Source organism: Pelodiscus sinensis, chromosome 27, assembly GCF_049634645.1.
Source record: "Pelodiscus sinensis isolate JC-2024 chromosome 27, ASM4963464v1, whole genome shotgun sequence".
NCBI classification, from domain to species: Eukaryota; Metazoa; Chordata; order Testudines; family Trionychidae; genus Pelodiscus; species Pelodiscus sinensis.
The window spans coordinates 15882552-15897266 of record NC_134737.1 but is presented as its reverse complement, the minus strand read 5'-3'; the positions used below and the strand labels follow the sequence as shown (position 1 = coordinate 15897266).

At 52.6% G+C, this 14715-nt stretch overlaps 2 protein-coding genes across 7 annotated transcripts in view; one reads left to right on the top strand and one right to left on the bottom strand.

Annotated features, from left to right (window-relative positions):
* Positions 1–14715, bottom strand: part of LOC112546788 (proline/serine-rich coiled-coil protein 1) — a 61037-nt gene that overhangs the window by 21567 nt on the left and 24755 nt on the right. For 2 of the 6 annotated variants that reach the window (XR_012897913.1, XM_075910444.1), the window contains exons 1-2: positions 7150–7213; positions 1757–1908 (exon numbers count right to left, since the gene is read on the bottom strand). The exons of 1 other annotated variant lie outside the window; for it this stretch is intronic. Coding sequence is in view for 1 of the 5 variants with exons in the window: in XM_075910444.1 (XP_075766559.1) it covers positions 1757–1812 (56 nt within the window). In the remaining 4 variants the exon portion in view is untranslated. Of the gene's footprint in view, positions 1–1756; positions 1909–7149; positions 7284–14715 lie in introns of those variants that run through there. 3 more of the 6 variants (XM_075910446.1, XM_075910445.1, XM_075910447.1) reach the window with 3 other exon arrangements.
* Positions 7331–14489, top strand: PPIL1 (peptidylprolyl isomerase like 1). Its single transcript, XM_075910450.1, has 4 exons — positions 7331–7489; positions 7592–7746; positions 10535–10603; positions 14128–14489. Exons 1-4 carry the CDS (start codon positions 7434–7436, stop codon positions 14346–14348), a joined length of 501 nt encoding a protein of 166 aa, XP_075766565.1. The 5' UTR covers positions 7331–7433; the 3' UTR covers positions 14349–14489.

The following is a 14715-nucleotide window of genomic DNA, read 5'->3' as shown; positions in this document are numbered from 1 at the left end:
CAAGTCAAGTCTCTGGAAGGATCTCGGTCCCTTTGTTAGAACATCCCGTTGGTGAGAGTCCAGCAGCTTAAGCAGGAAAGAAGCTGGAGCAGAAATCAGGTAAAATGGTGGATTTCCCAGGGCCTTTTATATCTTCTCCCATGCGGCGGGACTCCCATTGTTCTTGCTGTAAACAAGTGTAGAGCAACAAGATGGCGTCCAGTCACATGAGAAAAGTCACCAGTCCATGCACGACACAGATCTTCGCAGGTGGACACCATGGTCCTACGATAGTCTGAACGCTTATAGGAAAGCTCATCAGATGTGCATTGACCCCTTCCATAGCCAAGTGTGACCAGGGAATGGGACAGCTGCTGGAGGACTGTGATATTGATTATACACGACCAGACTGCAGTCACTGTTCTATATACATGCAACAAATCTTATACCTAATGTGGCATGTCAAATGTCTGAAGAGCTTATGCCCAAATAAATCCGTTAGTCTTTAAGGTGCCACAGAACTCATTGTTTCTGCAGACAGATTAAGCTGGCTATCCCTCTGATACTTATGAAGCAGTGATGGTTTGCTGGTTTGATTATGCTATTTATATGATGGATAATGTTTGTACTCAAAGTGATGACCACGTCTATGTACTTGCGAATCAATGTATCTGAATCCTAGTAGCACCACTGAAGCATTTGGCCAGCCTATTGTGAAGGGAGTACAGGCAGTCCCCGACTTACGCGGCTCCGACTTATGTCGGATCCGCACTTACAAATGGGGCTCTCTCGCCCCGGAGCTCGCAGGCAGCGGGACCACCCAGAGCGCAGCGTCCCACCACCTCGACCTCCGGGGCAAGAAAAGCTGCTCCGGGTGCCCCTGGTCTGCTGGGGACCATCTCCAGCAGACCAGGGACACCTGGAGCAAAGCCGGGGAGGCGGAGGGGTCCTGCGCCTCTGAGGCTTTGCTCTGGCAAAGCCTTAGAGGCGCAGCACCCCGCTGTGGCTTTGCTTCCCATGTCCCTGGTCTGCTGGGGGGGGGGGGGGGGGGCGCAGCTAGTGCACCACCCCCCCCCCCCACCCCAGCAGACCAGGATTTTGTTGTGGACCCTGGGGTAGAGTAGCTGGGGTGCTGCCAGGTTGATCCCGCAGGGACCTACCTGGCAGCCCAGCTGTTCTGTCCCAGGCTTGAGATTCAGCTGCTGTTGAAACTGATCAGTGGTTGATTCCAGGAAGCTGGGGGCAGAGCAATTCTGCCTCCAGCTTCCTGTAGTCAGCCCCGGTCAGTTTCAGCAGCACCGGCTGAATCTGGAGCCAGTTCCGACTTACATACACATTCAACTTAAGAACAAACCTACAGTCCCTATCTTGTACGTAACCCGGGGACTGCCTGTATTTAAGCTGAATGGCCCACCAAGAAGCACTGACTCAGAAGGGACCCTCGGGAGAGGCCAATCCACATCTGAAGACCCTTTGGAAACATTCTCACCAGCATGTGGGCAATAGCTTCTACCTATAAAAAACCGAGTCATGCATGGACAGATGATTTCCCATCTGACTGCTCTTGTGACAAGCTTCATTTTGTGGACTGCAGTTTTCCACAGCAAGAACAATAGGATTCCCTCCACATGGCAGAAGATATAAGAGGCTCTGAAAACCATCGCCCTACTTGCTTCTTTCCTGTTCCATCTTCTCTACTGCTCCAGCTCTGGACTGTGGATTTATACCAATGGGAATATTCTAACACTGCAGAAGAAAGTTGACTTAAGCTACACACCTCCAGGTACATGATGGGTGGGGGCGTGGGGAGGTCGACAGAGGAAACTCTTCCATCGACTTCCCTTTCTCGTCTCATCCAGGGCATGGTACAGAGTCGACTGAAGAGCAATCTGCAGTCCATTTGGCAGCTCTTCACAATCTCAGAGTGATCTGAAGGAACAAAAGACTTGACTTAAGCCAGTTTGTTCCGTCACTACTTCAAGCCCAAACCAAGAACTTTGCAATTGTAGTCTGTGTTGGATTCCTTTGACCAATTTCAATGCGTAGGATCAGCTGTTAGGGTGGGGGTACTGAGCTGTACACGCCCTGCCTTACTCTGTCCACACCTTTCACCATCCCAGGCTGAAGCACAGCTAGAGGCAGCTTCAGAGACCCCGGTGACTGGGACCCCAAGGCCGACAGCGGAGTTCCTAAGTGCTGTCTCATTCACCACAATCAAAGATCCGCTTTGAGGACATAGGCCCAGGTCTACAAATATATCAAGGTATTTAGGCACCCTCCCCCCAATGATTTCAATGGAAGTACAGAGCTTAAACACCCTCTTCTGAAGATACAGGTGGCAGAATGGACTCTGGACCCAGGAGCACAGTCACTTCCCTCCCCAGCCCAGTCCTCTGCCTGGGACTGTCCAGGGCTGTTTCCAGCCCCTGGCCGGGTGCAACGGGGTGCTGGGGAAGGGTATCTCTGTTCACAGGGAGCAGCTGCGGCTTAGTCTGGGCCCCAGCACCACACAGAGGTAGCAGCAGCATGTGACCCACCTGCGCCACCACAATCCGCAGAGCAGCCCCAGCCCCGCCTCCTCCGGGGGGAGACAGCAGCGGAGGGGTGATCACCCCTTAGCTCCTGGGAGCTGCATGTCCCAGGGACACAGAGCCCAGGGCAGGGCCATGCTGCTTGCTCCGCATGCCGGGCTGCCCAGCCCCTAAGCCATGCTGCACATGTCACACAAAATCATCTTGCATGCCACTTATGGCACACGTGCTGTACGTTGCCAACCCTGCCCCAGGTACATGGAGTTAGAGTTATGGTTATATTAGCACCGTCTCAAAGCAGAGTGGTGCCGTTCGAAGGGGGTGGGGGTAAGTCACAGTTTAGCCTACCCTGCACTGGGACAGTGGTTACATAATATGCTTTGGGACAGGAGTTCTGAAATAGGGGTCCAGAGCCCTTGAGGGGGCACAAGCAAGGTTGGGGGGGGGGTCCATGAAGCAGGGGCAGCGTTAGAATCACTGGGGCCCAGATCAGAAAGCCAAAGCCCCATGGCATGGCCCTGGCTCCAGTGCCCTGAGCCCCACCACCCAGGGTTGAAGTCTGAGCAATTTGGCTTTGTAGTACCCCTGTGAGAGGGGGGCCCTGGGAAGTTGCCCTGCTCGCTACCTCCTAACACCAGCCCTGGCTTCTCTATGCAGAAAACCAGTGTTTGAGACACAGCTGGGCTCTGGAGCCTCTACAGATGTTGGGGGAAGGGAGGCTCTGAAGTAGAGATGTAAACTCCCATTTAATTAGTTAACTGGTTAAAATTCATGTTTAACTGGTTAACTGATTAAATGGGAAGCAAGCTGAAGCAGCCCCTGCCTCCTGCAGCCTCCTCAGTTAACCATAATCAGTTATCATAATCATGCTGACTGGTTAACCATTCACATCTCTACTCAGAAGGGAACTGTGACACTCTAGGACAGAGTTTCCTCAAACTTTTTGTGTAAAGAACACCTTTATAAAAAAAAAAAAAAAAAAAACAGTACTTAGTTTTCAGCCACACAAAATTTTTTTCACCATTGCACCACATTTGTTTAAACAACTTAATCATAGTCAGGTGGATGATGAAATGTTTGGGTGTAAAAAGCCCAAAAATAGTAAGATGCTGTAAAACTTAAAACAAAAATTCAGTTGTGTTGATGTTCCCCCGCAGATGTCTCTGAAGTATCCCTACGGATACTCGTACCACTGGTTGAGAAACACTGCAACAAACCTGAGGCAATTATAATTCACAGACAATTCTTATTTCCTTTACAGCTGCCAGCACTAGCATATCTACTTCCCAAAGGCTTGTGTGCTGTGGGAACAACATCTCTCCACACAGTCATTCCAGGTCTGTGTGTCGGAGCAGGATACTCAGATATCTCCCGTGATGGCGAGTCAGGGACCCCCTGATCCTGCACCCCTGTAGCAGCCAGAACAGACTCCGCCAGCCAGTCAAATAGAGAAGGTTACAGCACAGCCGTGATGTGGTTACAGGAGTCAGGGCCAGGATGCCTCAGACCCCTTGGGGTAGGGGGTCCATTGCCCCCTCAACCCTCAGCTTAATCTGTCCCCTTCATGTTTCCCAGCCAGAAACTGCCTCGCTCTCAGGCCCTGCCCCCCAGCCAGGTGTTCATCTCTGTCTCCCTTCCTTTGTCTCTCCCTCGGTTTGAGTTCTGCTAACTGCTCAAACTGGGACTAGGTGTCTGGGCCAATCCACATGTGGGTGAATCAGTGGGAATCTCACATCCAGCGCAGGGGGACCCCGGGTTACAGAGCAGACAGCCCCCCCACTACATCACACCCCCATCATCTCAACACTAAATATTTCCACCTTAAGAACCACAAAAAACAGCTATTCCCCAGCTGTCTGTTCTTTCATGCCCCTTCTTCTTGCTACAAATCTCTCTCTTTACAAATCAGCTTAGCCTTGAGAAGTGAGGGATTCCCTTTCTAAGAAGAGATAAAACATTTATTCCTCCCTTGGGCAAGACGTGCTAGCTTCACTCACACATTAATCCCTTCTCCACCATTTGCTGCATCTTACTACATTGGTTTTCCAGTTCTGCTCTGGCTTCTGGCTGGTTGCTAATGGACAGGCTGCATAAGATGCCCCTGATTGGAGGTCTCCACAACAAAAAGCCCGGAGTTGTGTTCAGAGTGGATAATTGGGAACTGACCCCATTGAGTGTCTGCAAACAATCCTTTAAATAAGGAAATAAAATAGACCTTCTTGAGTTTTTTTAAACTGTCAAAAAAGTCACTGATCTAGTTAAAAACCACCACTATCACCACCCTTTATTTAAAATAAAGTCTTCCTGCTTTTGTGGCTGATTCCAAGTTAGACCCTAGGAAGGTCACATCACGACTCAGTGCCTCAGTTTACCCATATATAAAAACAGGAAAATATAAAGGAGCATAAACTGAACAAGTTTCTTTATTGCTTGTATTGTGGGGGAGGGGGACGGGGGGGTGTTACAGGCAAACACACTGAATGCAAGGGCACTTCGTTGAGAGCAATGTGCATGACTCCTAAAACTGGCTATTCATTGCACTGCGCCATGCTTTGCTCTCCTTATTACCCTGGTGTCTGGCCACTCAAAATCTCTGGCTAGGCACTCTGCCTCAGCCCCCTACTAGGGATGTTAAATATCAGTTAATTGAATAGTCGAGTAACCTCATGAATCCTTATCAGTTAGTCGACTATTACATAGCTCCTGTCTCACTCCAAAGGAGTCCCCTGCCACACAGTGCTACTGCCTCTGTATCAGAGGCAGCAATGCAGGGTGCCAGGGATGAGCTGGTCCGTGAGGGGAGCCAGTTTAAAAACAAGCTCCCCTTGCGGATGAGCTGCCTGTCGCCCTGTGCTGCTGCCCAGATCCATCGCAAGCCAGAACTGAGCTGGGCTGCTGACCTGCCTGCTAAAAAAAAAAATTTACTGGCAAGGGGTGGGAGGAGAATGCGTGTAGTCTACAGCATTAACCTGTACATTCTTGCTTATCGGTTAATAGACTACACTACTACAGCCCTACCCTGACAGATTACTTTCTCCCTTGCTCTAAAAATATTATGAAGCACACAGCAGGCTGCCACCATAAAGGGAATGTTGCATTTGTCAGGGTTTAACCTAATCAGTAGATTAGTAACCCTTCCCTTTAAATGCCCGAAAGCACATTCAACCACTATTCTACACTTGCTCAGCCTGTAGTTAAACTGCTCCTTACTGAGGTCCAGGCTGCCCATATATGGTTTCATAAGCCATGGAAGCAAGACGTAGGCTGGGTCATCAAGCATCAATATTGCCATTTCCACCTCTCTGATTCTAGTTTTCCAGTCTGGGAAAAAAGTTCCAACTTGCAGCTTTGTGAATAGGCAGGAGTGTCTCAAGATCCACGTGTCATGCACAATTCCCAACCACCCCACATTGATGTCAGTGAAATGGCCCTTGTGATACGCCATCGCCTACAGCACCTTGCTGTTTATTTACTCCTTGACAACATGGTTGGGGGCCAAGATGGGGATGCACATTCCCTCTATCACCCCACTGCAGTTAGGGATCTGCACTGCAGCAAAGCCATCCACGTTTCCAGAGTCACTACCCTCTGTAGCAGAAGGGCATTGTTTGCCTTAGCTACTTGAATAACAGCAGCCCCCATTGCAGGTTTCTCCACTCCAGACCGATTCCCAACGGACTGGTAGCTGTCTGGCGTTGCAAGCCTCCACAGGGCAATTATTACGCCCTTCTCCGCTGTCAGAGTGGGGGTCAATTCTGGTGTTCCTGTGCTTGAGTGCAGGGACATTGAAACCTCCCCTTCGGCCGCCCCCGTGGAAATTAAAAGTCCCTCCACACCTTTGGAAAAACAGGGGCCAAGTCTGTGCATCCCCAGCTAGTTCCAGCGTCCAAGGCTCGGGCCCAACCTCCCAGCTGAGCTGGAGGAAAACAGGGGAAGGGGAACAATAACCCCTCCCTCCACTTTGCCACAGGCAACATCACACAAAACTACGGGTCAATGGGGAGAGCTAGACTCTGGGTCCATTGCAGGGTATTAACCGGGGTGCATTGGTGGGTCATCCCTATGCACCCCAGCCCCCCCTACCTCACCTCCCCCCAACCCTGCCACCCCACCTCACCTCCCCCCCAACCACCCCCCAGCCCCCCCACCTCACCTCCCCCCAACCCCCCCAGCCCAGCCCAGCCCAACTACCCCCCAGCCCCGCCCCCCCAGCCCACCTCCCCCCAAACCCCCCAGCCCAGCCCAACTACCCCCCAGCACCGCCCCCCCACCCCACCTCCGCCCAGCCCCCCCAGCCCAGCCCCCCACCTCCTCCCAACCCCCCCAGCCCAGCCCCCCCTCCCAATCATCCCCCAGCCCAGCCACCTCCTCCCAACCACCCTCCAGCCCAGCCCCCCCTCCCAGCCACCCTCCAGTCCCCAGCCCAGCCCAACTACCCCCGAGCCCCGCCCCCCCAGCCCACCTCCTCCCAACCCCCCAGCCCAGCCCCCCACCCCACCTCCTCCCAACCCCCCCAGCCCAGCCCCCCACCCCACCTCCTCCCAACCCCTCCCCCATTCCAAGTCTCCTGTGTCCAAGCCCATGGCCCCACTACAATGCATTAGCCCCCGCCCCACCCCCACCCGCGCCCGCCACTCACCCTCCGTCCTTCCCGAGGCGCCGCTTCCTCGCAGCAAACACAGCCGCGTGGAAGGGGCGTGGCTAAATTCGAATTCTCCCTCCTGTACGTCACAATAACACCGTTGCCGCCCAGCGCGCTGATTGGTGCCTCTCCCCCCCCCCCCGGGGGCTGTTTCAGAGCCGAGCGTTCATTGGCCGCCAGGGGGCCCCGCCCTATTCCACGAGAGGAGGGGGGCGGTTGGCTGAGCTAACGGAAGTACGTCACGCGGCGCTCTGAGCGGAGTGTTCCGGTGCGCGAGGAGCATGGCTGCGGTGCCTCCCGACTCCTGGCAGCCCCCCGCCGTCTCCATGGAGACCACGTAAGGAGCCGCGGGGCGGGGGTCGCGCCGGGGGCGGGGGCCTGGTCTGGGGGCGGGGCGCGCGGCGCGGGGCGGCGCCCTGACCCTGTGGCCCCCCCGCAGCATGGGCACCATCGTCCTGGAGCTCTACTGGAAACACGCGCCCAAGACCTGCAAGAACTTCGCCGAGCTGGCCCGGCGCGGCTACTACAACGGCACCAAGTTCCACCGCATCATCAAGGACTTCATGGTGCAGGGGGGCGACCCCACGGGGACAGGTAGGGCGGCCTCGCCCCTCCCCCCCGCGTCGGGAGCGCGCGCGCCTGAGCCACGCGGGCACGTGCCCCGCCCCTCCCCGCTGAAGCGGGGCCCAGCGCGGGGTCCGTGCAATCCAGGGTCCACTCTCTTGCCCCGCCTCCTTCCGGCCCCTTCTCCACGGGCCCCCTGCTCACCCCCCCCCTCTCACTTTTCTCCGGCTGGAGGGAGAGGGTTGGGGCGCGGGGGAAGGGGATGTGGACTCGGATCTCGGGCTGAAGGGTTCGGAGTGTGGCAGGGCTTCTGAGCTGAGGTTGAGGTGCAGGATGGTTGCAGGGTGCAGGCTCTGGGAGGGAGTTTGGGTGCAGGGGGACTCAGGGTTAGGGCAGGGGTTTGAGGTTCGGGGGGGGGGGCGGGGTTTGGAATGCAGGCTCCAGCTGGGAGCTGTTTACCACAGGTGGCTTCTGGGTGGTGATGGAAGGGGGCTAAGGCAGGTTCACCCCTCCCCTGGCCTTGCATCACTCCCAAAAGCAGCCAGTAAACTCTCCATCCCTGCCCCCACTCTGCTCCGTGGAGAAGGGGTACAGGGTGGAAGGAGGTGCATCCTGACATCAGCACCTCCTCCTCTTCTTCTTGTGCCCTGCACAGCACGCAAGAGGCTACTGGGACTGGGGGCAGCTCCAAGGCAAAGGCAGGAGCAGCACAGCAGTGCTGAGAGGGACAGATGAAGTGCCAGCATTTGACAGCCTCCCGATCAAACCTGTCAGGATCACCTGTCAGAAGGCTCCAAGATCTACCAGTAGATCGTGATCTGCTGGTTGATGACCACTGGCCTAGTGTTTAGGATGCAAAAACGGGATTTGGAGAAAACCACGTTCAACTAACTCTCTGCTCCTATTAAGATTACTTGTGTGACCTCAACCACATCATGGTACATCTATACTTTAGTCTGCATGTAGAGCTGCGGTCACCAACCCGTTGATCGCGATCAACTGATCAATCACGAGGCCTCAACCAGTCGATCGCAAGGCATTCCGGATCCTCCATTTCCCTCCACCCCCAAGAAGCCCCACTACCTACCTCCAGCGACAATGGAGGTAGTGGCAGCTTCCCGTGGGGTGGACAGAAGTCCTGCAGCTGTGCGTCACTCCCAGGGGCCAAATGTCTAGACAGGCCAAATGTTGGAAAAACCTCTTCCTACAGAAGAATTGGCAGTAAAAAAGCAGCAGTATAAGGGTTGGGGATAGCAAGTGATGGAGCAGAGGAGAATAGAGAGGGTAGGGCGGGGCTTCAAGAAAGGGGTTGGGTCCTGGGGGAAGGATGGGGAGGTAGATCTTGGCTTGTTCTGTCATTTAAAAAGTGATCTTGGGTGTAAAAAGGTTGAAGACCGCTGGTGTAGAGTATATACAGGATGCCCAGCTCACCTGGGCATAAGCAGCAGGACAGATGATGAGGCACAACTTAGGTGAGTAGAATAGAGCTGTGTTTCTCAACCAGTGGTACGAGTACCCTTAAGGGTACTCGAGAGAAGTCTGGGGGGGGTACATCAACACAACTGAAATTTAGAGAAAACTGAATTTTTGTTTCAAGTTTTACAGCGCTTTATTATTACACCCAAAACTTTCATTGCCCTAAGTTTTTTAAACAAATGTGTGTCTGGTACTGTGGGTACTTATAATTTTTCATTTTTTAAAGGGGGTACTTTATAAAAAAAGGTCGAGAAACACTCAAATAGAGTGCCTTACCTGCCTAAAACACTGAAGAATGGAGATTCCATCATCTCCCTAGGCAACCTATTCCAGTGCTTTACTACCCTGCTAGTGAAGTAGTATATTGGAATTGGAAAAGGTACAGGGACAGGCAACACAAACTACAGGCAGTCCCCGAGTTACGCGGATCCGACTTATGTCGGATCCGCAGTTACGAACGGGGCCCTCTCCCTGCTCTCCAGCAGACCAGGGAGAGGAAGAAAAGCAGCGGAGCATGCGGGCAGCGGACAGCCCAGACGTGTCTGGGCTGTCCGCTGCCCGCGCGTTCAGCCGCTTTGCTCTGCTTTGCTCCCCGTCCCCCTGGTCTGCAGACCAGAGGGATGGGGAGCAAAGCGGCGGAATGCGCGGGCAGCGGACAGCCCAGACGCTCACAGGGGCAGGGCTCAATAGGATTGTGGATTTGCTTAAAGACAGAGTCGATTAGGGATAGATAGTTGCTTTTATTAATTTTACTACGTCACTACTATTACAGCCTTAATACTGGCAAATACACAACTACTGCAAACTAATCCAAATAATTAGCATAGGCAAAGCAATACATATACATGAGCAACAGGCACTTAGAAATGCTTACGCCCCTTCAGGTCTGCAGGGAGTTCCATTCCGGTCACCTTGCACCAAGCTGGAGTGGATGTGGCTCCAGCTAGGGGACCCAGGGCACCTTCCAAGGGAAAAGGTCTCTGGTGGAACTCACAAAAGGGCGGGCAGGTTTTATACTCTGTTTACTGGGTGTGCACGTCCCTGGCTCAATGCCATTCTTATCATTTTTATGGGCTGAGACCAAGGTCAAACTTATTTACTGCTCAGTAGTTTCCCAGCTCAAGGCACAGGTTAGAGCTGATAAAACCCAGCTGCTGTTTGGGCTTGCAGGGTCCCAGGTTATGCTAAGCTGGGTACAGCAGGGATGGAAACTTCCATCCTAGGCCTGCTAAGCTGCAGGACGCACATATGACTTTCATGTGACAATCCCTACAATGAGAGTGGCCCTGAATGTCTGCCATGGCTTTCTGTATTGACATATCTGCTTTTCTCCAATGGGCAGGCAGAGGGGGCGCATCCATCTATGGGAAGCAGTTTGAAGATGAACTTCATCCAGAACTAAAATTTACAGGTAAGTGCCATTTGATGGACTTGTGTGGGTATTTGTGTTGTGTTAACCGTGCAGGTTGGGCAGAGCACCAGTTCAGGGCTCAGTCTCACAGTCCTTATACAGAAGTCATTGGGAGTATGGGTGGCGTGAGTGCTGCAGGCTTGGTAGTTCTTAATGACAAGTGAAGCATTAAAGGGATTGTGGTCAGGAAGTGAAAAATTAACCGACTAGGGTCCCATGCAGATGAATAAACAATGACATGGTAGCTCTCTTCCTTCAACAAATGGAATTGAGAAGCTGTGACCCTGAAACCTGCAAAATGATGCTGCAACTATCCTGTTTTCAGCTAAGTAGTCTCTTCCTAAAGATAGTTAATCAGTGGTCTAACAGCAGCAGAACAGCTTGTGCTAAATGGCAGATAGAATCATACAGTCCACAACTCAGACCCCTCCAACGCATTATACACAACCTGTAATCCATCTTGGAAAATGATCCCTCATTCTGAGGCCTTTAGGGAAAAGCCTGTTGTCACTTACTGACAACCCCCCAACCTGAAATGAATTCTTTCTGGTCACCATGCTACACAACCACATCATAAACATCCAGGAACCCAGCCCTGCAATCAGCTGAGGTGCCAACTCTGCCCACATAACTATACAAGCGAATTCATTAGTGGAGCCAACAACATAAGCTACCAAATCAGAGGATCATTCAATTGCACATCCAGTAATTTGATCTATTCCAGCAGTGCCCCACTGCCCATATTGGACAAACTGAAGAGTCCCGAAGGGAAAGAATCAATGGACACAAATCAGCTGTACGTAAAGGGAGCGTACAGAAACCTGTTGGAGAGCACCTCAGTCTACCTAATCACTCTTTAAAAGTTCTCCAGGTGGCTGTCTTATCACAATCCAATTCTACAAGTCAAATACACAGAGAGGTGTTGGAATTACAGGCAGTCCCCGAGTTACGCGGATCTGACTTATGTCAGATCCGCACTTACGAACCGTGCTTTTCTCGCCCCGGAGGATGCGGGCGGCGGGACCGTCCAGACACGCCGAGGTCCTCCAGGGCGAGGAAAGCTGCTCCGCGTCTCCCTGGTCTGCTGGGGGGGGGCCAGCAGACCAGGGAGACACAGAGCGAAGCTGCGGAGGACCCGGGCGGCGGGACCGTGGCGCGTCTTGGTCCCGCCGCTCGCGTCTCCATGGTCTGCTGTGGGGGGAGGGGGGGCGGTGCAGCTAGTGCGCCCCTTCCCCCTCCCCCCCCCCCCCCCCCCCCCCCCTCTCTCCAGCAGACCAGGCTTTTCTCAGGACTCCTGGGGCAGAGCAGCTGGGGTGCTGCCAGTTGCTCCCGCAGCGCCGCTCCTTGGCGCTACTGGACCAACCCGGCAGCACCCCAGCTGCTCTGCCCCAGGCGTCCCCAAGTCAGCCGCTGCTGAAACTGACCAGCAGCTGACTACAGGAAGCCCGAGGCAGAGTTGCTCTGCCCCAGGCTTCCTGGAATCGGCTGCTGATCAGTTTCAGCAGCGGCTGACTTGGGGACACCTGGGGTAGAGCACCTGGGGTGCTGCCGGGTTGGTCCCCGCAGCGCTGAGGTGCGGCGCTGCGGAGACCTACCCAGCAGCGCCCCAGCTGCTCTGTCCCAGGCATCCAGATTCAGCTGCTGTTGAAACTGATCAGCAGCTGATTCCAGGAAGCCCAGGGCAGAGAAACTCTGCCTCGGGCTTCCTGTAGTCAGCCGCTGGTCAGTTTCAGCAGCGGCTGAATCTGGATGCCAGTTCCGACTTAAGTACAAATTCGACTTAAGTACAAACCTACAGTCCCTATCTTGTACGTAACCCGGGGACTGCCTGTACTATTCATCCACAAGTTCAATTCTCATGCTGGTGGCCTCAATCGAGAAGAGAGATGGCTGGGACATTGCATCTTTATTGAATGTTAGGTTGATAAACAGCAATTTGTCTGTGTAGATTCTTGTTTGTACCCTTCCTATCTACTGCTGTCATTTGATCCTTATCTTCATCTTTTTAACTAGCCAGTCTTCAGGTGCTTACAGATTGCCAGTTCTGCTTACTTGTTTTTCCCTTTGATATTTTCATATCCCATTTGACATGTTTTGTTAGTCTATAAAGTGCTACCAGACCATGTTGTTTTTTTTTTAGTTTATCCTGTACAGACTAACTCAGCTACCCCCTGAAGCTTCCAACTAGAGAGACAACAATGGAGATACTTAGATCCACAAGGGGAAAAAAATCATGTCACTTTTCCCTAAATAAGTTTTCAGCTATTCCAGGCTTGTCAAGAGCAAGTCAGCCTTTTTTCTCGGCTAAGGGATTCCTTCCTCCCTTACATTCTGCAGCCCCCAGTTGCTGCTTTTTTTGTGCCGGTACATTTTCCTCCCTTCCCTTTTTTATTTTCTTTCTTTTAGTGTCTGTTCCCTGTTGACATAGGCATGGTATTAATCATGGGCTGGAGCAACCCCCCCCCCCTTTTTTTTTTTTTAAGTTTCTCTCCTTCCCAGCCAGGTTGTACATGTGTGTCTCCCTCCTCTAAGCACACATCTACTGCTGATTTGTGCTGGGGAAGGAAGGAAAGGAAAGTCCAAAGGAGATCTTTGGCATCTGGGTTTAAACTTCAGAGCAGGGGGTGGCAGAATGAAAAGAAGACACAGAGGCTACGTCTAGACTGGCATGATTTTGCGCAAAAGGGCCAGTGTAGACAGCTGAGATTTGTTTTCCGCAAAAAAGCCCCAATCGTGAAAATGGCGATCGGGGCTTTTTTGCAGAAAAGCGGGTCTAGATTGGCACGGACGCTTTTTTGCAGGGGAGGCAGCGGTGCAGTGTGGGACTGAACGCGAGCTTGGGACTCCGCTGTCCTGGCTCGTGCCGGGTCCCCCGGCTGTACCTCTGCTTTTTAAATCGATTAAGAGCTGCCAGGCTCTTAATCCACTTAAAAGGCAGAACAGCGGGGTGAGCTCCCGGGCCAGGCTCTAACCCCACAGTGACTCTGCAGTTTCCCCATGTTGTCGACTAATCAAGTAGTTGATGGAAATTCCATCGACCACTCAATTAGCTGATTAAACACAATTTAACATTCCTAGTGGAGACCCCTGGCTACGGTGCCCAGGGCATGGGCTCAGTTTGCCTGCCCCATCAGCCGCCAGTGGCTATACTATGCTTACAGTATAATTCAGCTCTTGGAGCCCTTGCATCTGAGGTCTCTCGGGCCTGTTCTGTTTCTATTGGAGTGACAATGCACTGGAGTCTTTCTGGAAACAAATCTGGAACCCTCATTGGCTCAAAACCACCCTAACTGAGCCCACAAAGGATGTTTCATTTGAGTAGAGAGTAACCAAGAATCTATTTGCTGTATTTAAATTCATGTTTGATTTGATCCTGCTAATTAAGCCACATGACTGGATCCTTGGTTCCTACTAGAAGTAATTGGCTTAGGAAGAGAGTGATCGGTTTTTAAATTGGTTTGGTTTTAGCTGGCTTCACATGCACTTGAAGGGCAGGTTACTAACTCGTATTCTTTTTTACAAAGGTGCAGGAATCCTCGCAATGGCTAACGCAGGCCCAGACACGAATGGCAGTCAGTTCTTTATTACCTTGGCACCAACCCAGTGGCTGGATGGGAAGCACACTATCTTTGGCCGTGTTTGCCAAGGGATCGGGATGGTGAACAGAGTGGGCATGGTGGAGACAAATGCTCAGGATCGCCCAGCAGATGATGTGAAGATTCTGAAGGCTTACCCATCGGGTTAGACCAGAATGGAGACGTCTGCAGTTCCTCTGTTGGCACTGCAGCACGTTAAACCTGCATCTCCCATTGGATTGGCCAGCGGCTTAGGCCCAACACTTACCTACTTTGAAACCACGTTTACCTACTTCCAGGCAGATTTTTTTTTTTTTTTTTTTTTTAAAGCAAAGTAGATTTTAAAATGTCTACAGCTGCCCAGGAGCTAAATCCTTTTGGAGGGTACTAGCAGTGCTGTTCCTTTTGAGCTGCCTCTTGCCATCCTGGGGAAGGTCTCTTGTCAAAGTCTCATGGCCTGAAATTACCCCTGCTGAACCCTGTTCTGCTTGGTGGGCCCAGGGCGTAAGTACCCACTGGGTCACCCCGATGCTCTCT

Excerpts from the sequence above, each read along its gene's own strand:
- PPIL1 (XM_075910450.1), top strand. The coding sequence starts at position 7,434 with ATGGCTGCGGTGCCTCCCGACTCCTGGCAGCCCCCCGCCGTCTCCATG. Across the intron at positions 7,747-10,534 it reads GGGCGACCCCACGGGGACAG|GCAGAGGGGGCGCATCCATC; the intron begins GTAGGGCGGCCT and ends TCCAATGGGCAG. Across the intron at positions 10,604-14,127 it reads TCCAGAACTAAAATTTACAG|GTGCAGGAATCCTCGCAATG; the intron begins GTAAGTGCCATT and ends TTTTTTACAAAG.